The sequence below is a fragment of the Xiphophorus hellerii genome, chromosome 24 (assembly GCF_003331165.1).
Source record: "Xiphophorus hellerii strain 12219 chromosome 24, Xiphophorus_hellerii-4.1, whole genome shotgun sequence".
NCBI classification, from domain to species: Eukaryota; Metazoa; Chordata; class Actinopteri; order Cyprinodontiformes; family Poeciliidae; genus Xiphophorus; species Xiphophorus hellerii.
The window spans coordinates 9,324,648-9,348,367 of NC_045695.1; the positions used below are offsets into that span (position 1 = coordinate 9,324,648).

Genomic DNA, 23,720 nt, shown 5'->3' on the forward strand with positions numbered 1-23,720 from the left:
TACATTTGGTATATTGAATTAAAAGCATAAGAACCTGGTGTCCTGCTTCGGAAAGAGAAGTGGAGGTGGTGGTGGTGGTGGTGGTGGGGGACTGAAGAAAGCAGATGGTTTTCATTAACTCAAGTGTGTGTGACTTTATGTGTGTGAGTGTGAGTCTAGCTCATTTCTCAGCAGTCATATCCCCGATGAAATCAACTTCTGTTTTTTTTTTGTTGTTTTTTTAATGAGACTGGATGCAAGTGGAGTATTTAGAAATAGATTGCCCGACGCTGGTTCAACATTAACTATTACACAAGGATGGATGAGTCAAAGTGGCCGATTTAAGAGTGTATTTAAAAGAGGGGGAAGCTAATAAACAATAGTGATGGCTGATAATTGCATCTGAAGCGTCTCACTCCAGCTCGGCTCTGCGGAGTGCCTGCTTCAGCTTTATTTGCTCCCATTTATTTCCCACAACCATTCGGCCCCAGCAAGCTATTTACACCTTCAGAAAAGAGGTTGTCAAAAAAAAAAAAAGTATTTTCCACTTGAGTTAATTCTAAATACAGCAGCTTCTCCCTGCAGAGTGAACTCCTGCACAATAAGCAGCCTTCCTGCATGGGGTTCTCTGCAGTCCAATCTTATCATGTGCAGAGCCCCATTTGTGGGTCAGTGACATGAAAACATTTGAGCAGTCCTGCTGCTGATAATCCAGAGACTCCTTCCATGGCTGGCCCTCCTCCTCCAGTGCCCCGCCCACCATTCTCTTCTCCCGTTGGGAATTTTTGGAGGAGCATAATGAAATACAGGAAAAAGACATCCCCACCTTTAAAATAAAAGCATATCAACAAATGGCAATTTAGAGAAATGATCCTAAGGTTTCTCGTCATGAAAACATCACATGCAGGGACTTTAACTTCATAACTGATAATGAATCAATAAAAAACAAGTGCAGCTTGGTCAGCAGCATGTTTGCGGTGCAAACTGCTTTAACAATGTTATTGTTTGAAGTGTGCAAGTTAAAATAAAAAAGTCCAAAGATCATGAGTATGTTTTGCTAAAAGAGGGAAAAAATAGACGCCTACCTACAAATTACATTTTATTTTGAAAGGTTTTACCGGAAGTTGTTTTCGTAACGATGCTGCCTTAACACTATAGTCGCTCTCCTCTGCTCGGGTGAAGCATCTGCCTTCAGAATCCGCGGGGCGCGCAGTATGGATCCGTTACGCATTACGCACCGCGGTGTCCTTTTTGGCACAGTCGGTTTCCTTACGCGCGTTTCTTAGTGCATTTTAAGACAGCCGAGCTTTGAAAAATAAACTCATAAAGTTCGATCTCCGGTTGCATTGAAAACAGAAGAGTGATTCGCGGATACTTTTTGTTTTGCTTTGCCAAAAGCGCACCAATCCTGTTTCCTGAACTTTGGATGTTATTTATTCTCCTCTAGATTTTTGGTGTCTGCTTTATGTGGAAATTTACTGTTGATGATGGGAGACTCTGTGTTCCTGGACAGGCAGCACTCGTATCTTGTAAGTAGTCAACTGAATACATTGTAACGTCTCAACCCTCCCTGAGCGCATTCATCTCCTTGTCTGACAGCGCGCGTGTGTGAGTAACACTGTGGCTTGAATCCTTTAAAGCGTTGTGTGTGCGTGTGTGTGCCAATTACTTTGACGACTATGACTTAAAAACGAATCAAAACGGACTTCCTCTTAAACTGCCAGTGAAACCAACATGCAAACACTTCCTGTGATGGAACGTCTTAAGTGACCAAGTATGCATTCAGAGGAGGCGCAAGACCCCACATGTTTCCTGGTTTTTTGTTTTTTTTTTACATTTCAAAAAAGATGAAGCAACTTGCGAGCTCAGTGCAAGGTTGTGCAGAGAAACAGGTGTTGTGTTACATGCTACACCCTCAAAGCGTACAGGGATGAAGGCAAAACACGCAGATATGGGTCAAGGCTTTGAGGACGCATGAGGGTTACTGAGAACCGTGCTTCAAACTGAAACACACAGCAATTCTCAGATGCTGGAGTTGACTATTTAGCATATTTGTGACAAAGATTAGAAAGGCCAAGGTTGTGAGAAAGAAACACAGCAGGTGGTTCTCAGAGCAGGTTCATTTTAAATGTGGAGTTGGTTTAATCAGTTGCTGTTTTGCATGTGGGATTTGTGGTTCATTGCCCAGGGCGGCAGCGCGTTAGAGGAGCCAGATTTTAAAGAGGTGAAAGTCAATTGCACACAGAATCAGCGTTATATGTGCATATTGTGTAATCAATATTGAATATCATACCTCAGTTGAGTGTTTTGACGCAAATCAGAAAATCACAGGGGCTTGGTAATTGTTTTGGAGCCAACTGATACTTCAAAATATAAAGGCAACATACCTTAAATGCCCTCTGTAGTACATCACAAAATCACCACTACAACATAGCGTAACTAATGAAAAAAAGAAGAAAAAAAAAGCTTACTTCAATGTTTTAAAAAGAACCTATGGTATTTCATGATTTCTAGTTTAATATTGGGGCTGCACAGTGGCGCAGTTGGTAGCACTGTTGCCTTGCAGCAAGAGGCCTGGGGTCTTTCTGCATGTTCTCCCTGTGCATGCGTGGGTTCTCTCCAGGTACTCCGGCTTCCTCCCACAGTCCAAAAACATGACTGTCAGGTTAATTGGCCTCTCCAAATTCTCCCTAGCTGTCCGTGTGCATGGTTGTTTGTCCTGTCTGTCTCTGTGTTGCCCTGCGACAGACTGGCGACCGAAAAGATTGGCACCAGCAGCCCTCCCGAAACCACTAGGGACAAGTTATTAAATGGATGGATGGTTCAATATCTAAAATACTTAACCTGATAAAACCTGATCTGGGTTGTTCCACAGTACAGTACATGGATATTATATTAAACATGGTGAGATGTCGTAAAACCAAGAATAGCCACTGATTTATATATATATCCACAAACAAACAAGTGTGTTTTATTGTCCTCCCTTTCTTATCCCCATCATCCCACCTCCCTAGTTTCCCCAGTCGTGAGGGATCTGAAACGGACTGCTCCAGTGGTCTGTCGGATCTTTATGAGCAATGTTTCTGTGGCTGGAAGTCCACCATAAAACATCAAGCACTGATTGGGAAACAATATTTTTTTTTTCTTTGGCTTTACAGGCACAATGTTGTGGTTTGAATTAGGGCTTTGTAGCTGGGCTGAGTGGTGTGGAAGCTCTGCCACACTGCCCACAGTAATAACTTCTAAAATCCAACAAGCCTTTTCTCAATGTAATTGTCAGCTATGCTGCATGTCATCATCCTTAGGAGATTATATTTGATGTGTTTGGATGTGCCTTTGTTGGACTAAGATTCTTTCCTCCTCTTTTCAGCCCAATAAAACACTTAAGGAACTTATCAGAAAGCTTCCTGATAAGTTCTCTTAGGAGTGGCATTCTGGATAAAAAAGTAGACTAGTAGCAGAAGATAGAGCGATTTATTGGCCTAAAATTAATTATTCACCTGTGTTATCATCTCCTCTTAGCACAGCAGAAACCAAGAATCAAATATAGATTAGTTAGATTAAACATGTCATGTAACCACAAAGGCCCCATAAAGTTACAACTCAGAAAACTCTACCAATTTGTATGTTTATATAAATCATTTAGAAAGCTAAACACCAGTAAATAGGAAACTAAAATGACTCCATTTGGAAAAATGTTCCATTTGATCTAGATTTGGGAATAGCATGGAGGTTCAAGATCCCAGTTTTAGATCATCTAAGCTTCATGATGTAGAAAATATTGTCCACACCTAAAATGCCTTCAGTCAATTTAAGATACTTCCATTTCCAACTCTGATTGCCACAGCATTGTAAAAGCTCCTCACAAAACATTTCTGTGTCTGCACATGTGTGTGTAGTTGAGCTAGCTAAATTTTATTAGTCAATCTAGATCAGCTGAGCAGTTTGCTCGCCCCTCTAGATCATCATCATCATCGGCAGATAACCTCTAACGAATGTAATCAGGCAATTTGCATTCTACCCCTTTGCGTTCGGTGGAAAATTCAAACCACATGAGCAGTTAATCACATTTATTGTTTTAGTAAAAGGTGTGTATTCAATTCTATCTGTTTGTCCCGTAAAATTTGATTTTCCAATAACACTAAAAACAACAGCGGGCTTTACGTTCCAAATTTGTTATTTCAAACGAGACGCTGTAGAGGTCGCGTGCACCCGGGGATACTTTGCTGTCTCTCTGTCAGGTTGTGGCAGAGAAATTAACGAATAAGGAAGTTTAAAGGAAGCCAAGCCTGCAGAGCAGCCAGTCCACACTGATGGTATGCCAATAGTCAAATCAAGGCTGCCTTTGTCTTGGAACCTTGCTCTTTGTTTGCGAGTGCTGGCATTTTGGTACAAGTTGCATGCTCTATAGAAAGACTTGTCATTTAGACAAAGGATTTGTGAGAGAGCCTGTTCTTTTGCGTAGAGCAACAGCATCTTCAGTGGCTCAAATAGCTGACCAGCAACTGTTGGAAGGACGGGATCTTTTCCTTCTGCACCCTTGACATTTTGCTATGTCACAATGACTATTTTTTAATAGTCATTGGAATTTTGCGTTCTAGAGCAGTGCGAAGTCTTATATAAATTTGTGTCACTCGTTCATTTTAGTCAGGTATGTGGTTACAGGGAATCATCTAAACCTGCTGAACAATATAGTTACTGAGGACGGGGATTGAAAACCACTGGTTTAGATCGATTCATATTCATAGAATGGTTTTTATTTGTAAAATATTTTTTAAATTATGATGTTTGGACTCCACATCATAATTACCACTATTTTGGGTTTCATGGTTACATTGGATTGTAACTATGTTACAAAATCTATAGATGTCTGAGACGTAAGAAAATTTGTGGAAGTGGGGTATTCTTTAAGCCCTCCCCACCGTTGTTACCGTCTGAGTGTGACTTTTCCAAGAATTTCAATTTGTTCCTTTTCCTGCTCAGTAATGCCAAGAGCAAACATGTTGCAGCACACCATTTTCTGCTTACCTGATGATGTGTGACGACCTTCTAGCAGCGGTTACAAGTATTTGCTTTACTCCCGTGCCACTCCCAGTACAAACAACTTGGGCCCGAAAAAGTCTACAATGCGTTGCCTCATAAACCGACAATTAGATTTAACTGAGTAAGTACATCTTGTCTAATTTAAGGTTGTAAAAGACAAAAAAAAAAAAAAAAAAGAAAAACCTGGGTCTTGGGTGAATCAACAGCACATGTGGGTCTCTAGTCATCTGCAGACTAAGTTTATTTACATTGATTACATGTTTTCCGAAGCACACCCTGACCCAGGAGGAGAGCTTACAGGGGTGCTGTTATTTGGAATGTGTAGGCTGAAAGAAAGTTTAGCTTGGAGTACAATCTCCTCTTAGTTCTACTTTTGGGAATAGAACCCCTTTTTATTTTCTTTACAGACACCAATTCTGTCTTGTTGAGAGTTTATGTGCCATTAGTTAAGGGAAAATGCTAACCAACCTGGTAAATTCTGAAAATAAATCTAAAACTGTTGGTACCTCCTCTGGTGGCAGCAACTACCCTCTGTTGTTTGTGCTTCACTGGACAATTTTAAAGCATTAGCATCCTGTAAGGTCAGTTCACAGGTTATCCACTTAGCTTGAATCTGACAGGATTCAGTCTTGATATTGCAAAGCGGACAGCCGCTATGGCATGGCTAGAAATGAACACCGCTCTGAGCATTCCACAGCTGTCACTTTTGGCCCGTCATGACAATGCCGCCCGTACCTCGTTTTTCACCGTGTCAGGCTAAAAGCACTTGCTTTATTATCAACAGCACGGGGAGAAGTCCGCCCTTCCTCGAGACTTGTCTTTTTATGGAGACGGACCGAGAAGGCTGAGGGGAGAGCGGCGGAGAGGGAGTTCTGTTGAGATCGGATCCAGCGTGCGCAGAGCCAGATGTGCTTCCAACTGCAGGGGTCTGTCTCCTAACCGTAGCGAAATATGCATTGCCAGGAGGATGATTTGTACCTGACACTCCTGCCATGCTTTCGTTTAACCCAAAGGCGTTTTTTTTCCTTCTCATAGCTGGGAAAAATTGGTTGAGCAAAAATTCCCTTTTGCCCTCACTGTGCAGAAGCTGTTTGACATGGCAACATTTGACATGTCACTGTATAATATCTTAAATCAGAGACTTCAATGGTGCAGAATTGTGAAGTGACTTGGATGAAAGGCATAGCTGATTATTCTGGGCTTTATGAGCACTAAAACACGCTTGGATGGTAACCAATGAGAACAGATTGTGCTGTCCTATGTAGAAATACCCCAAGACAGCTGTTGCTCCATACATGACAAACAGCACAGCTATGCCAAACAATAGCTGCTGAATCTGATCAGAATGCAGCTATTTCCCCTGCTCAAGTTGCAAAATAACAGACGAGAACAGATCTTCCGCCCGCACAATAAACTTTTACGCTCAAACTGGGTTAAAAATTTCCTCTCTGGAAAAAAGTCAACAAGCCATAAAGGTCAGGCAGGGAGGTCTCTGTGGAATCACTACATCAAGCATCAAGTCATCTGGTGCTGCTTCAGTGCGTCTCCTGAGGTCAGGGAGCATTTGACAAGCTGGGTCTGATTGTTTTTACTTGAACGAGGCAGATGTGTGATTCTCTTGGACAACTTTCTGGGAGTTTCTTAGTTGACTGAATTAGTAGAACCATCCTCTTGTTGAAAAATGTTTTAAAACTTGGCTGTAATGCATATTTTAGTTACAAGGATATTGTTAGCATGAGGACCATCACTAGAATGTTGAGCGACTAGCATGTTGACACCACCAGTAGATTATGGGTTATCACTAGCATGTTGATTAACATTGACTCACCCCAATTAGTAAGTAAAGCTTTGCTTTTATACAGGGCTGCAAATTATTTTAGTACTCCATTATTCAGTTATTCAATTCTAACAGTTATTCCAATGATTAATTGGATTTTTTAAAAAAAAGGTACATTCTGAAAAATTTTCATTGAACCACAAAAGCTTTTTTAGTATTAGAAGATGAAACAAATGATTTAATTTCTTTTTGAATGGGGAAAATAAACAGCTTATTACCTAAAATAAGTATTGCAACAAATGATGCATCTGCAACTAAATAAATACTGTTTACTTATCTGTTGATTACTTTTTTGGATTAATAATTAATAATCTCCTATTAGGCAAGAAGTGCCATTTTTATTTTCACCAACTGCCATTTGTATGTTGAGTAAAGGGGATTTAAATGCAACCTTTATGTCGGCTCCTTTTTTTTAAAAGTAAACTAAAACTAGACTTTTAAGACTTATTTAACAGCAATCGCGAGTAACTGTTTTATGAATTTCTTACTAAAAAAAAGTGCTGGCACTTTGCAAAGAATGGAACAATGCATGATGGGGATACAAATTGGTGAATGACGTTGTTTTTTTGTGTATTCCTTTGGAAATCCAGACTTTGAGTTTGAGTTTAATAACTAAACTACTGCTAGCTGGCCGTAATGATCCGAGCTGTTTCATATACAATATTTATCAAAAGAATCCATTATTTATTATAATGTTACTAATAAAGGTAGAGAGTTAGCCTGATGGTGAGTGAAGACTGTCAAAGATTATCTGACATTACTTCTATATCTGTGACTTTCATGTCTGACTATTTGATTGCCCCTGAAAGCCCAATCAAATCATCAGGGTTGTAGAGAAGATGAAATGTCAGACATATTGGAGTCTTTCTGACCAGATAGCATCAATCAGGTTTGCTGACAGACAGGAAGTCGGAAGTCAAATTTCCAGCCGGGTGGCATATCAGAGAGCCTCACCGAGGGAACCATCCAGACACAGAGCAATGCAGATGATGCCAAGAATAACACAGATATTTAGGTCAAGAATCACGCACGTATTTAGAGTAGTAGGAACAGTGCACGTGCATCGTGTGTGTGGATGTGTGTGTGTGTGTGTGTCCCAGGATTTCAGAGGGTCTTTTCCTAGAGTTGGATTAGCTTCTCTCAAGGCAGTGAGTAGAATGTGGGGATCAAGTCTGTTGTGGCAGTACACGTTCAAACTCACAAGCTCGTCTCACCGCGGCTCAGTGACTGTTTTCCAACCACATTATCACTCTTTATTAATACACCCTGGATGTTCTCAAAGGCTATTTCCCCTCTTCGTTCTCACTGCCAGAATGTGTGAAAATTGATTTCAACAAACCTGGTGATCTAAATATTTACAGAACTGGACAGCACTGTGCAAAATGGAGGCCAAATGACATTTTTGTATCAGTGGTTGGAACCATTAAAGGACACTACCTGATCTTTTTAACCTTAACTTATAACATTAAGAATATGAATTTCTTACAACAGCAGCAATCCGACAGCATGGAGTAGATTCAAGTCATCCATCATGTCTTTATCCTGCTACCTGGCTTTGTGAACATATTTTTGATACTTTAGCAGCCTAGTCACCAGCATAAAATGAACAAAATGGCAAAAAGACACAAGCTATTCCAGTTAAATTAGCAAATTGCTAACAAGGTGATTCCTGTTAAATTAGCAGTTTAATCCTCGTATGTATGGGTTTGACATTTAACTTTCCAACTGCATATTTAGACTTTTTTTTGGGTTCATGTATCAAATGCAGGGTGAGTTTGTCCTAATTTTTCATTTTAATTAAATTTTGATTGACCTGCAGCAAAGTTTTTAAGACAAGCATTTCAAATATATTTCTATTTGTGCACCACCCTGTCTTCTTGTTCAAAAAAACATATAAAATATGTCACCATTGTCAAGTACCAGGACTGTACCAGAGAATTGATCCAAACTCCTTTCATAGAGCAGAGATTCTATCCTTATGAAGCACAAAAAAACCCAAAAAACATTTCATTGATCACTTTACCATGTCAACATTCATCCATCAACACTAAACCAGATATGATGGAGCAGATTAATATATTTTGATTAATAACGCAGTCATGTTCTGTAGCTAGATACCTTGGGTCTAGGCTCCCAATCAAACCAAATCTAAGCCAAGCTTTTGATACCAATCCACTGACTGAGAGCTGAAGGTTTTCTTCAAGCACCACATTAAACAGCCCATTAACACTTATTAGCACCTACTTTAACTGTTCTTTAATAGCCATTGTTTACTAGCTTTCTGTTCACACACACACACCCACACACACACACATTGTGATCAGTTAAAGTTTGTCTGGTTCTGTTACAAAGAACAGCTACAGTGAAGCATTGTGTTTGTTCTCTTTCCGTCATGAAATCAATAATAAACCAGCTGCTCTGCCAGTGACCTCTGTTACACGTGCACAAACCCGTATGCATATAAACACATGCACAGTCATAGCTACTGTGCAGAGAGAACAAAGCTCCGCCGGGTCATATCGGGTGTGGTGTGGGTCTTCAGGAAGTCACACTTGGAGAAAACTTCCTGAACTGAAACAAGGCTGCTGGTCTTAAATTGCTAATTTTATTTCTCTTAACAGACTTTACAGAGGAGTCGCACAGTTAGTAGCACTGTTGTCTTCCTGCATTTTGGTTGGATGAATGCCAGTAGAAGGACATGCTCAACCAGCCACCGTCATTTATGTAAAAACTACCTATTGAGTAGAAAAAGTCATTTCATTTGGGTGACATAAGTGTTCAGTTGCCCAATAACTAGCTTGCATAGCTAGCTCCAAAAAAGAAACACTATTATAACTGGCTGAAGGCTTGAGAGGAAATATTTGGTGTGGTAGCTTCTTATGCAACTAAACAGTTAAGTAGGTTAAGTGTTGTAATTTTATAAATACTGTACATTGATGGGCTACGTCCTCATTATTATGTATTACTTGTTGGTTGGTTATTCGTTGTGAAAAAATAATCTGCCACATTAAACTTTTTCAGTCTTGGCTGTGGTACAAGGTGAAACTGTAAGCTGTCATTACAGCATGGAATTGAAAAGCCTTTTTCTTCTACACATTTACTTTTAAAGATGTTGAGACCCAGCCAAAGCACAATTGCTTAGGGTAACAGTGTGCTTGTTGCATTGTTAGCACATTAGCACATATTAAAATGTTTCTGTCACAATGATTTTTCCTGCTTGCATTTTAAGTGCTGTGAAAAAGCATTTAGCCGCTCACTAAATGTTTTAAGTTGAAAAACAAAAAAGTAATTCCCTGCCTCACAATCCCAATCAACCAGATTCTTTGAAACATAATGTGACTTCAGTTTCACGAGTCACACCCAAGTCTGACTAATGCCAGAGCTGTAAAATCAAAAATAAAATGTGTCCGACAATGTTCAGTAAATTCCAAAAACACATTATGACCCAATCAAAGCTCATTGTAGCCAGTCTGGAAGTCCAGATTTGGATTTTAGCATTTAGACAACTTGCTGTAATTGTTGTAACCATGAATTCTGCTCTTGAACATTAAATTCTTTGATAAAAATCTCTGACCAACATCCTTGGGTTTTGCAACAGGACAATAATGCAAAGCACACCTGCAGGTTCAACTCTGAATGGCTCAAAAGCAATACAAAGGATTTAGAGTGGTCCATTCAAAGTCCAGACTTAATTGAAAATCAATATGCTGTTGCATTACCTGAACTAGGTAGGTTTTCATTTTTGAAAACCCTCTAATTATACTACGTTGCAAAGAATCCTCCAAGGGGATGTAAAAGACTTTTTTAAAGTTATGTCAAATGCTTTATGGTGAACAAGCAGTTCTTAGGTTTAGGAAACAGATTTGGATATTTTTTTATATGAAATGAAATAATGATTAGAAAACTGCATTTTTTTTATTTGGTTTATTTGGTGTGGTTATCTTTGTCTTATATTTGATTAGTTGAGTGATCTCAAACATTTGTGACAAAGCAAAAGCAGAAGAAAATAGTTTTTTTTTCTCTATGTGGAACTATAAGCACAGCAACTAAATACTAGCCTGTGTGTCTTAAAGTGACCACCTCTATTTTTTACTCTGTCATTTTCATCACCAGCATCATCAAGATTGTGAGGAACAGACCTAACGTTTTATAATCCGTGCTCTTCAGCTACCTCAAAGGATTAACCCAGAACCCACGTGGGACATAAAGAGTCTTATGAAATCTTCCCTCTGATCTGATTGCATTTAAAGGATATGGTGGGGAAAAAAAGCAGAGGCAAGACCACGAAATTGTGTTGCAACTTTTTAAGCTTCTGTTCTTGGTGCGAAAAGTAAATAATTCCCTAAGAGGATCAACACATAATCTCATATCCATGAAAAACTATCACTCGTCTGAATGCGTCCAAGCTATGTGGAAATGGAAGTTTGTTTAAACACAGCTGCTGAAAGGGTGAGGTCATACAGTTCGTCTTGCTGGATTTACCATGTACAAGAGTTCGTTTGAAGCACTTCAGAGATGTTAGCCTTATCATGAATGACAGTTGTAGCCCCATTTCCTCAAGAAATACCAGCAGATCCTAAAACACGCCTACATGCAGACTGTGGACAGTTGAGTTTGTCGTGAAATGTCAAGCTTTTGGCTAAAGTAGTGCTTAGAAGATGGGACCTGTTACAAAAAAACGACATCAATGTAACGTTTGAGCTTAAGAGGCTAATTTCTGCAAATTGGACAGTTTGTTCTGTGCTTTTAATGGCAGCTGAAAAACACGACACCAGGTGTGTTGTTGGCACATTTTCTGTTGCCGTCGTCGCTCTGGAGGGCTTGAGATCAAGCAGTGAATTTTGTAAATGTACAGTTTTTTTTATGCTTGCCACATAAATATGTCGACAGCTGAAAGTCAGAAACTTCTCAGCCTTGAAGGTGTTTAGATTGTGCGCATTGCTGAGCCTGAAGATGAAACCCGAGGAAGCATGACTGGAGCTGAAAGTATTTCAATTGCCTGGATATTTCCATTCACAGTCAGGTCAAAAGATAAGATAGGATGATTTAGATTCCAAGTTAACATCGGGGGGCTGACACATTGCAGCCTTTTGGGCTAATCTTTGAATCCAATTTTTAAAAACATTCCTGCATTGATGGGTCATACTACTTTGCTGGGAGTGTTTTCTGTTTTGCCCATGCATATAAATGTGTGTGTGTGCGGGAGATCCAGTTCTCACGGTGCTAGCATGGCATAACATTTGGGCTGCAAAAAGTTGATGGGAACCTTATACCCATGGGTCTACTTACATAACTTTTTTGACTGATTGACGGATTAATTCGACTCAAATGTTGAGGCATGCTCTTTATTCAGTTTGCATTAGATTATTCAGTCTATGGAGGCACATTTGGGAGATATTGTCTTGCAAATACTCTGGGAACACAAACTGCTTTAAACTCACATGACTGGTGTTTGGTCTCTTACTGTTGCAACTGTAATATCCTCAGTGCTGATGTGTAAAATACAAAGGAACATTTTCATACAAATATGATTTCAAAATGCAAAAAAAAAGGGCTTTGATGATTGCTTCTCCATTTATCCATTGTAGATGACTGTTGACTGCTTGTGTTGGCTAGAAGCCAGGAGTGGTAATTGGTTTAGAAGTGTTTGGCATTGGTTAGGCTTCCACAGAGTTTTGACCTCAATTTCATACCACAGAATCCCAGAGCAGACATCAGGCTCTCAAACACCCTTTTACACACTCACAGCTCAAGGACAAGTCACTGATGGCTCCAATTGTAATGCATCGAAAAAACAAAACAAAATAATAAAAAAAAATAGCACAAGCTTCAGGCAAAAATAATTGCAACATACAAGTTTAAATCACTGAAAACAGTCACACCTCCTGTTTATATACTGGGTTTTGGGTTGGCTTTTTTAGGCTCTTGAGTTTTTCTAAGGTGCGACAGGAACAAAGTTTGTGAACCAATATGAGTGATGTAAGATTTTCTTGACTTGTTTGAGCATGCACAAAACTTCTATGACGAGATTGCAGTAGCAGCTTATTACAGTCTTGGGTGCAGGGTTCAACAGTGGTGGTGGTCCATGAGGTGGGCCCTATGTCACACTCTGCTACTACTCTGGCAGCAACCCTACTCTAGCCCTGTTAGCTGGAACACGTTTCCCAGCTTGTTGTGAACATTTTTTGGACTTGCCTTCTGGGCAAGTACTAATACCGCAGCAGCAAACTGAAACTACAATTCAAATTTTTTTTTTTTTCTTTTTTACTGGGAATACCTGGTTCGTTTAATTGCTTTTAACCCCATGAGTCATTGAGGTCTGTGTCCCAAGATGGGGTCTAATGTCTCTAACATAGTCCAATCTGTCAGTGACAGCAGATTAAGAGAATGCTTCGACATATCTTCGTATGTTATCAGTGGTCGGCCTGTCATGTGCAGATAACAGCACCACAAAACACACAAAGCCCATACACTTCCTCAACTTCTCCTTCCACGTTCGGGGCCGGGTCGCGATGCTTCAATTTCCTTCGCCTTTGCTGCTTATGTAACATTTATGCAAGGCTTTAATTCTTGAAGCTCGGCCCTCATTATTGCCACAGGCCCTTCGTATTATTCTGTCTGAAGAGATGTTTGAAGCCTGCCTGAGGCTTTAGATGTTCTTGCCAGTGATTCGGGTGGTGATGGTGGGGGGTATCTGGAGCACACACTCCAAGTTGCTCACTCTTGTCACCAAGCCAGCAAGGACTCATTAAATGCAAAGGGAGCTATTGCAACAATGTGCGGTGAAAGTTGAAACCTTCGTTTTAACTGCTTCACAGCTAGTGTTGACATCATGTAAATCCACTCTAATGCCTCGGCCTACGTCATCTAGAAGAAATTTAGAGTGAATCAAATAAAAAGGTGGTTGCTGGGTCTGTTAAACAACCATTAAAACATACATTTTAAGTGCACTATGTATGTTTTGAAAGCAATTACTCTCTGATCTTGTTAAATTGAAGCTAAATCAAGATGTTCATAGTGTGTAAATTCTATTAAACAAAGCACATTATGCCCATATAAACAGTAACACTATCAATATGTGTCATGACAAATTGATTCTGTTCAGTTATTTTCAAAAATGATTAGAAAGTTAAGCAATAGGATCTACATAGCATTTTTTTCTTTGTCCCAATATTGTGAGAATGATGCCCTACTAACTGAAGAGAACTGGTTTTAAAATGTAAAATTCCTGCATTTTCTACTCCTCTGGATTTAGAAAGTGCTTTTTTTCAGTGTTCTCCACAACAGTAATTTTAGCACAACTTAAAGCTACATATTTTCAATGCTAATATCATTTTCTATGCTGGTTAGAGTATTTCACAATGTTAAATCTTCAGGAAATATACATTTCATGAATTAGTAACACTTAATCCACTCTAATGCTTTTAATCCAAAACTAATCCACTCAACATTTTTCTTTAGTAAATGCCTTGGGTCTTGGCCAGTACTATGACTAATGAAGCTTAAATGTCTTTTTATTGACACTGCAGCTTTGAGATGGAATGATAAACAACACAGTTAATAACCAGATTATAAAGGAATTTTGTAATATTTTGGGGAAAACTAGGACTTCCTGTTTTTAGTTTATGTAAATAGAGAAAAACTAATGAATCACAAACTGTGTTTCATAAGATCTGTAACAACTATGCAATAATTTACTAAAGGTTCTAACAGTTTGCACATTTAAGTTTTTATCCTCATAAAAACTTTATTCTAAGGCAGTTGTAATGCCAAAAAACATAAAATGTTTTTTATATTTTTAACAGTCACATCAGCTTAGCTGGGCTCTGGAGCCCTGTAGTTCAAAATATTCTGACGTTGGCCAGGTCTAATCATCAGCATTCAATGCTAATCATGGTGTTGTCATAATGGAGTATACACACACTATTATAAAATGGAAGCCATAATAACTCTTATTTAGAAAGTCAGACTGTTTTTGTCATCCAAAGCAATGGTATGTCATATTCTTGGGTTTAATAACCTCAACATTCTTGAGTTAATAAAAAAAACAGATAAATTGCTTCTGCAAGGAGTTTTTTTTTAACATGCATAACATGGATCCAAAATAAATGTGCTTGTTTTCCTTTCAGCCATTTAAAAACAGGTGGAAAACGCCATTAATTGTGAATCTGGGACAGATAAGTGTACAAACACTGCAGCACACACTATCATCACTAACTGGCAGGGTGAGTTGGTCAGTAATTACAAGCAGATGTGAGTGCTGGGGAGGTTCCAGGTCAGTAAAATCCATGTATTATTGAGTTACTCATGCATGTGTGAAGCCAACTTGTAAAAAACAAACAATACAGAAAGAAAGAAATAAGAAGCAGCATTGGAACATACTTGTACATTCCTCCAGCTCAGTGTTATGATTCCAAATCTCTGCTCAAGGGTCATTTAAAACCAGCTGCAAAACGTAAAGCAGAAGAAAACAAACCACGAGTACAATGTGAAATTTTGGAAAGCTCCTTTTGTGCTTTAGTGTCCCCTGTTAGAAAGTTTCTCCGTAACCTTCCTTGACCTTCAAAAAACACACTTCTTAAAAGTTTAAAGAGGTAATAATAAGTTTATCATAACTTTTACTGTCATCACAACAGTACCACGAAATATCCTAATAAATTTTTAAGTCCAAATCGCCCACCCTTACTTTGTGTTTATTGCTAGCTTATCTGGTTATTGCCATACATATGAAATCAACATTATAAGCGAGATTGTATTAAGACTACAGGAAACTAGACAACTATTATGGCTTAAAAGAAACATTTTATCAACAGACTAAATAAAAATATACAAAAAAAAAGCAAAATATGATGCTAGCTGTCATTAAAGCCTTGCACATCTGTTGGCTTATGAAAATAAATAACATGATTGAAAAAAGATAAGATATAATACCACAGGAGATTGAAACTTTTTCCTCGTGAGTTATTTTTCCATTTTAACAGATCTCTAAAATTGCCTAAACAAAATTATTTGCCGTCACACTTATTTTTATTCAAATGTGAATGTACCTCCGGCACACTTTTCATGCCAGAAATGATTTACATCATATTTAAAACATTTACATGGCTGCCATTAATGTTTTAAATCTCTCTGTCGTGTTGTTCAATAATTTGAGCAGTGCGTCATAGCAACATGCGTCCCACTGCCTTTGTGTGACCTCCAAGTGGGTTGCCATAGTAATATTTGTTTCACTTCCCTTTCTGTATGTATATGCTGCTATGGAAACTGACATATTTTTTTTGCGCCATTTGTCCCTTTGTCTAAAATAGAACAAAAACCACATGCTGCGCAGCACTGTACTGAATCTCCAGATGGCATTAGTCATCTAACTGCATGGTACGCATCCAGTTTGAGTTATTAATCTTTCCAGCAAAGCGTTTGTCACATGGGAGCACAAAATAGCTGCAGCAACGACGGCTTGGTATTTTCAGAATTGTATACAGGATTCTGAGCAGAGATTTCCATTTTTCAAAAGCTTTCTATAATTAGTCTGGCCAAGTAATAAAATTGATAGACAATAATCAACTCAATAGGCTTTGTTTTAAATGGATCTCTGGCATGTTTAAAGGAAGTAAAAACTAAACATTGCATTTTGAGTCTAGTCCAAGGCCGAGATTAGATTCTGACTGAATGATAAATTTAGTCAATAAATACCAAACCTTTATCACTTATTAAGATTCATTAAGTACAAGATTAAGCTCTATTGTAGAAAAGAAAGGAAGCAGGTAGACTGAAAAGTTGATGTTGTGCAACAAGACAAACCTTGACAATTTCATGTTAGCTTATTAACTAGCCGGCGTTTGCTGGTTGAGAGGATAACAAAGCTTCAAAGGCCATTTTGTTCAATTGAAAACAATACTGGCTATCATAGTTTGGTGCTTGTTTTATTAGAAGCAGATTAGAAGTTATGACTGCTTGTATTTTTCAAGCTGCAACAACAGCCAACTCAGGTCACAAAAAACACAGATTGGTGGCATGTTTGTTCTTTGTGGGAGGTGCATGCGGGTTACACAAAGAGATAGCGGTACGACGCCACAAATATTTTGAAATGTCTATCAAATACAATCAGAAGCTTGTAATAATAGCTTGTCAGATTTGTCCTCACACAAACTATCCAAACAGTTTGCTTTCATATCATACACAGATCTCTCAGAATGAATGCCATTAGAGCTATTATTGCACAGTGGCCTGACATTTGTCTTTAAATGGAATTTGTGGCCCAGTAATATATGATCTCATTAACCTTAATGGGTCTCAGTGTAGTATTAGGAAATTGGCTGTGATGTTATCATGCGTGTGTGTTTTGTACTGCTCATTTGTTCTATTGATATAGCCAGAAACTAATTACTATGGGTTCTGTTTAATATGTACATAATAGTAGTTGGCTGTCATTACAAGAAGAGTAAAGAAACCAAGCTCTTAATCAGCTTAGTGTTTTTATTTTCTGTCTATTATGTAACCATGCAGGCTATATATGTTGCAACATTTTGAGCAGCATTTTTATCTGCTGTGAAGAGCCATCATTAAGAATAACCATTAACATCGAAAGTTGATGGTTTGAAAGTTCAAACAAATCCAAGGTGGTTCTTCTTCGTAATGCAAAGTGCCACTTTAAAAGAGAAATAGTATTCAAGATTATAATTCAGTATAAACAAGATTCTAACAGTGATTGTAAACATTGAATGCCCAGATTGTGTACCAGTCAATTCAAGTAACATTACAGTATTTGTAATGAGTAAAATCGAGAGCAACATCTTGGTGTTTGTTTTCTGATCCTGACCCAATGTTTTTTTTGCATAGATCTGTTCTTTGGCCTCACTGTTGCGCAGACCAGCAGAATGTTTTTTTAAAGATTTTTTGCTAAAATTTAAAATTTATCATGCCATCAGTGATAATAAGCCAGCCAAGTTCTTCTTTAAAAGTCCCAGTAAGTCATTACCATTAGGTGAGCATCAGAAGACAAATGGGTTAGCTTCATTCCTTTGTTATGAAAGACAGAGACATCATCCTTTCTACCAATCAGAAGGGCCCGATCTATCGCAAAATCTCTTGGTCAGACCTTGTGAGCAGTTCTGAACAAGACCGTGGTATTCAAACTCCCCTGCCTTGACAGACACCCATTGGGAACAGAAGTTGCAGAGATCTCATAAACAAAATCTCATTAACTTTAGATGAGCACTGGAAGAATGATGAACCTGTAACTCAAGAACAACAACTTCAACACTTGTTTTCGATCACAGATGTGATAAATGCCCTGATCCATCAATCTGTAGCTGCAGCCCGTTGTGAATTGTACAAAAAACTCACATGAGTAAGAGTCTAGGCATGTAGAGGACAATCTATGTACTATTGTTCGTCAGCTGTGCAGCATGAATGACGTAGCAAACAAAGTTAGCTGTTGGCTAAACCAATATCTCGGTTTGGACGCCACTACAGGTCAATCAGGCTTCCAGGACCCAGCAGTCACGCTTGCGTTTAATCTCCCACATCACTCACCGCCAGCATTCCCGTAGTTTCACTCAAGCTCATCCATCCCCGTCAAACATCCTGCTGGGCGGAACCGACTCGACGGTCGGCGGCCCGCTTATCACAGTTTTCTCCGACCTGTTGTCTTTTCTTTCGCTGGAGACTCGTGGTCATGCAAAGGCATGTGCATCTTTGTGCACCGTTGAGCCGTGAGTGAGGTCACTCAGGAGGCAAAAGGCTTTCCTCAGCCAGCGATAAGGAATGGCCTACACAGGCATGCGCTCACAACAACACAGAACAGCTGTGCTGGATGAAATGCAGCAAGGCGGCAACGTGGTTTGTTGACTCGTGACCGTTCTTTTATTTGCGGGTCAGATTTTCAGGATTGCTGCTTGGAGATGTACAGTTACTGCTTTTGGAGAAAAAAAGTATATCCTCTATGTGAACTGTGTGCTGTCTGCTTGCAAAATTACAAAATTATGTAAACACAGACACATTTAGAGGACATTGTTAAGCCATCTGTCTGAAAGAGGCATTAAATGGACTTTTACAAAGTCTTCTCTTTCCCTTTTACTTAGACGCAAGAATGCATGACCGGAGATTGAGAATCTCCACTGTCCATCTTTAGGTTTCAAGCAACTCATTGTTACTCTCCTCTCTTTTTATTCCCCTGATTGAAGTAGTCATTGCTGATGTCAGACCATAAAATCATGAATCAAGTATTTATTTTAATGAAACATGTTTTTATTCCCCCCTTGTATGTATTTTTTTGTAAATACAAGTAAGGAATGAATGCTTATTTTGAGGATTGATGTAATTTCTTTCCAATTGTCCACTGTTTCCATTGTGTTTTAACACTGGAATTATTCAGATAAGTTCCAAAAACTAGAACTAACTTTGTGAAGTCCAAACATCAGGATAGTTTTGTGTGTTTTTGTGTTTAAACTTTTTTAAACATTTTTTCCCCTCATCAATGCTTAATCGTGATTCTGTTTTCCCTCTTTACCAGAAACAGATCATCATTTTGTGCAATTATGGAAAACAACAGCAACAAAAGGACCACATATCTTTAGTTAACATCTGTGTTGAAAGATTTATAGGGGTGAAAAATGATGACAAAGAATGCACAATTCTGTTTTATTTAGCACCTGGACTTTTGAGTGCTTAGTTTTCTTTTGTTCGTGAGTAAATTGCATACTGGCAGAGTTGGAAAGGAAAACTCAACTACCCAGGAGAGTGGGTCTTTAAGTCCTTCTTTGTCAGAAGGTGCATTAGTCCCTTCTTTTGTGTCTCAGTCTTTTGTTAATGTTGTCTAAACATTCCCCCGGTTGTTTCCATCTCAGGGAGATTTCACCTGGAGCAGTCTGTCGGGGCGGAGTGTACGTCTGACTCCGGTCGCCGTCCAGAGCCTGTCAGAGCTGGAAAGAGCCAGGCTGCAGGAAGTAGCCTACACCCGCTTACTCCAGGACTATGACCTGGGATGTCAAATAACAATCCCAAAGGGTAGGAGCAAAGCATGCATTTTTTTCTGATGTGATTTATAAAATTTGAGTCTTGATAATTTGGCATTTATTACAAAATGCATCTTGAGCTCAAAACTGTACCTACTACACCCAGAAACATTCTAGCCGCCCCGTAAAATAAAAGAACATTGATGTCTTATCAGAGCTCATTATTCCTCGTCTGTATTTTAAGACAAATTGCTCATGGTCTGTGTTTTAGGAAGTTATGAAAACATTTAAATTTTGATGTAAACCACTCTTCAAATAAGGATTGGGTGCTTCCTGTTTGATATGGTTTCTTATGAGACATGCCTCTGTGTCCAGTTAGGGGAGATTGTTCCTTTTTTCATCAAAACTGCTAACTTATGTAAATATAAAGCTATATTTGTGGAAAATAACAAAATTAAACAATTGTTGCAAATCTAGCACATGAGAATACAGAAGGAGTCGGTGGTTTTCTACTGGACTCGCCCATCCTAAATGTCCCACTGTGAGTCAAAAACTGTACAAGGGAAAAATGTAATAATTTCCACTCAATTTTAAGCAAAAGTGTGTGCCATCCATCTGTAGCGAAGATTAGGTCTTGGGGGGCAACAGTTCCAAGATGGAAATCGTTTCCCAAGTAACCCTCTGCTACTCATGGAATACGGAATAAGCGATTCCCAGATTTTACATTTTTTCCAAACTCGTTTTGATGCCGACAGACGTTTTGATGAAGACAGCTTCCCACTCTTTTGCTTTTTAACCACATAATTGTTGTTTGTATTACAACAGTATTAGGACTAGGCTAAGAAAAGACAGAAAAATATTTACTTTGCGAGAAAAAAATGTATGAGAATAAAATCAATTTGTGAAAGTAGAAAAAACCCCACAAGAATACAGTTGTAATATGAAGAGTTGTGCAAGAATATAGTCAAACAACAAAAGTCATAATATTATGAGAAGTCTTAATATGAGGAAAAAGTTGTAATCATGAGAAAAAAGTAATGTTACAGGATCAAAGTCAAAATTATAAAATCATATGTCGTAATAATAGAGAAAACATAGTAGTAGGAATAAAGTTGTAATAATACAATAAAAAGTTCTAATACTATTAAAATAAACTTAGAATAAAGTCGGAATAATAATAAAGTCGTAATCTCATGAGATTATAGTCATAATACCAGAAGAAAAGTTGCAATCCTACCCAGTGGTTTTGATATGCTGACTTGGCTTTTGGCTTTCTCACAACTTTTTCATGAGCCTTTGATCTGGTTTCAAGTGGTGCAAACGATTTATATTCTCCTTTAACTTATTTTTTATCAATGGATAATTTTTCCATGTTTCCAGATCTCTGGATTTCCTCAGTGTCGCATTTTTCCGTACTTTCCTTCAGAGATTACGTCTTGTTTTTGCAACAGTCCACGTCATGCACACTGAGGGCTGCATTTGTTCCACTGCACTGTATAGCGCTGGAGTTAGTTTCATAGCAGCAGTGTTGAGCAGCTAATGGATTATCCAGGGCTCTGCATTCCAGCTGAAGGTTAAACCTCTCCCCACCATGATTTAATACATACTTGTCTGTGTTGCTTATGAATTTCAGAGCTCCTGACTGCTGCCATGTGCAGCCGAGGGAAATATCTCAAATGGACAAGTGTGCACATCTGTGAGGGCTATTTCAGCTAATGCTTGTTTTCCAGTCCCAGATTTTTTTAGATAATATTTGTGCGAGCGCCACAGGGCTGAATTTCTGGCGTTTCTTCAAGACGAAAAAGCAGATTAAAGAAAGACAAAATTAAGAGAGACAAGAACGGACGAGAAGACGATGCGATGAGACAGAAAGTCAGCGGAGGTTCATCAGAAGGCGCTGCAACACAGGTCTGGAGCAGAAAGAGAGTGTGGAGGTTTGGGGGATTTCCGTACGGCTTTGGGAGCCATCTGTCAAAAATCCAAACCATTTCCTATCTCCCTTCTCTCATTCTCCCTCGGCCTCCATCACAACATCTGCTGCAGTTTCTCCTCACAGTTTGCACCCCGTCCTCCCTGGTGTCGTGTCACGGAGACCCAGAATTTCTTTGCTGTTCTATAGATCACAAATAAACAAGATTTCGGGATCTTGGGTAGCATTCAGAGCTCCAACTTATCCAGATTAGTGAGAAATAGATAAATGGTGAAAGTAAACGTTTTCAGATTTTTACATCTATGCTGTGAATCTCTACAGCTCCTCCAGAGTTACTGTGGGCCATTTATTTGACTGCTTTTATGACAAATGGACTAACTTTTGTCAGTGTATTCTGACAAAATATGAAGAAGCTCAAAGGGAATAAATCTTTTTCCAAAGCACTTTAAATGAGATTCATTCTTATTCAGAACTCGTGAGGTTCAAACAGAAGTCTTCAAGCCAGAAATCCTAATTTAACCAAAAGGGATTTCATGCATTAAGCAGTCGGTTTTGGACAGCACCAATACAAACAATGGAGTTAAAAGCTTTCCAACAATGACGTCATGCTCCAAGATGCCCTGAAAGACTTGAAACCTGCTTGTGTCTCGATTTCCAGTTTCCTGACTGTTAATCAGCAGATCCAAGAGTCATTTATCATGCAGGGAGCTGACAGAGTGGCTTCCTTCCATCCAAACACAAATATCCTCATGTGATTGCGAGCCGTAACTGAGCCGTTTGCTGCTGAACTTCTCGTGTGTTGCTCTTATTTTTTTTTTTCTTCTTTTGGGCCAAGCTACTTTTTTGTTGCCGTTTGTTTATTTTTTTGCCATTTTTATGAGTCGATAAGAGATCCAGGCAGATCAAAAGAGGAAGACAGTCCAAGATGACCATGTATGGCAATGAATAACCAAAGTTAATAAAAGATACAGCGGAGTGTTTGCATAAGCAATCTCACTAATTGTGTCTCACTAATTTTTATTTATTTTTTTTGTGGTGGCAGCTACTATTTCTAACCTGACTGTTCATTGAAATGGTTTTCCTCTGTGGTTAATTTATGTCTGCATTCCTGGCATAATTTTATTAAACATAAAAGTCAGATAAGAAAGCAAAGATATGGGAACTATTTGTTTCACATGATTTATTTACTTGTTTATTGTTTTTTTTTCCCCGCCTGGGACAGATGGACAGAAGAGGAAAAAGTCATTAAGAAGGAAGCTGGACTCTCTAGCCAAAGAAAAGGGCAAAGATAAAGGTAAGTAAAGTGTTTTAAACATTAAAAATCGACAGGAGCTCAATTCTCTGAGAAAAAAAAGGGTCTGAAAGGGAGTTAGACTCCCAAAATCATTTGGTAAAATGTGTTAGGTTGTGACAAAACAAAGTAAAATGTTTTAGCCATAAATTGAGGTATGTTTGGTACAAAGATAACACTTAACATTCTAAAGAGGAGCTTCATTCTTTGGTAACAACCAGTAACAGCAAAAAAAGACAACTTTACCAGAAGGAGGAAAGGCCCTGCCAGAACATAAAACTAAATCTGGTTTTATAATCTGTGGGTTGATCTGAAGAGGGCTAAAATGCACCACACCAATAGTCTCCTAATGCAAATAGAGGTAGTTCAGGAATATAAAACGGGGTTTCTAGATTGTCCAAACTTATGTGACCACTTTAGTTTATTTTTTTAGTTGAGTTGTGCAAATTTTAAATCTTATTAAAGATTGAAAAACATCTAAAAGTGTTAAATTTTTAGCCCATCACAAAAGCCAACCAGTGGAACAGGGGTGTACAGATTTTATATTTGTACTGTAACTGGAGAAACAGCATTATTTCCTTCAGTCCAGGTTTAGACCTAAATGATGCTGAGGCTTCTCCACTCCAGCTGTGCAAATACTTAGTTCGGTTACATGTGAGCTCATGTTGAGGAGAATAACAAAGT

General features: G+C 38.7%; 1 protein-coding gene across 2 annotated transcripts in view; it reads left to right on the forward strand.

The window, feature by feature from the left end:
- The window catches only part of LOC116716098 (rho GTPase-activating protein 6), a 59,902-nt gene that overhangs the window by 26,308 nt on the left and 9,874 nt on the right, over positions 1–23,720 (forward strand). The window contains exons 1-3 of one of the 2 annotated variants that reach the window (XM_032556893.1): positions 1,151–1,508; positions 19,708–19,867; positions 22,968–23,039. In XM_032556893.1, the coding sequence (XP_032412784.1) occupies positions 1,464–1,508; positions 19,708–19,867; positions 22,968–23,039 (277 nt within the window). In that variant the 5' untranslated portion in view covers positions 1,151–1,463. Of the gene's footprint in view, positions 1–1,150; positions 1,509–19,707; positions 19,868–22,967; positions 23,040–23,720 lie in introns of those variants that run through there. The other variant, XM_032556892.1, reaches the window with a different exon arrangement.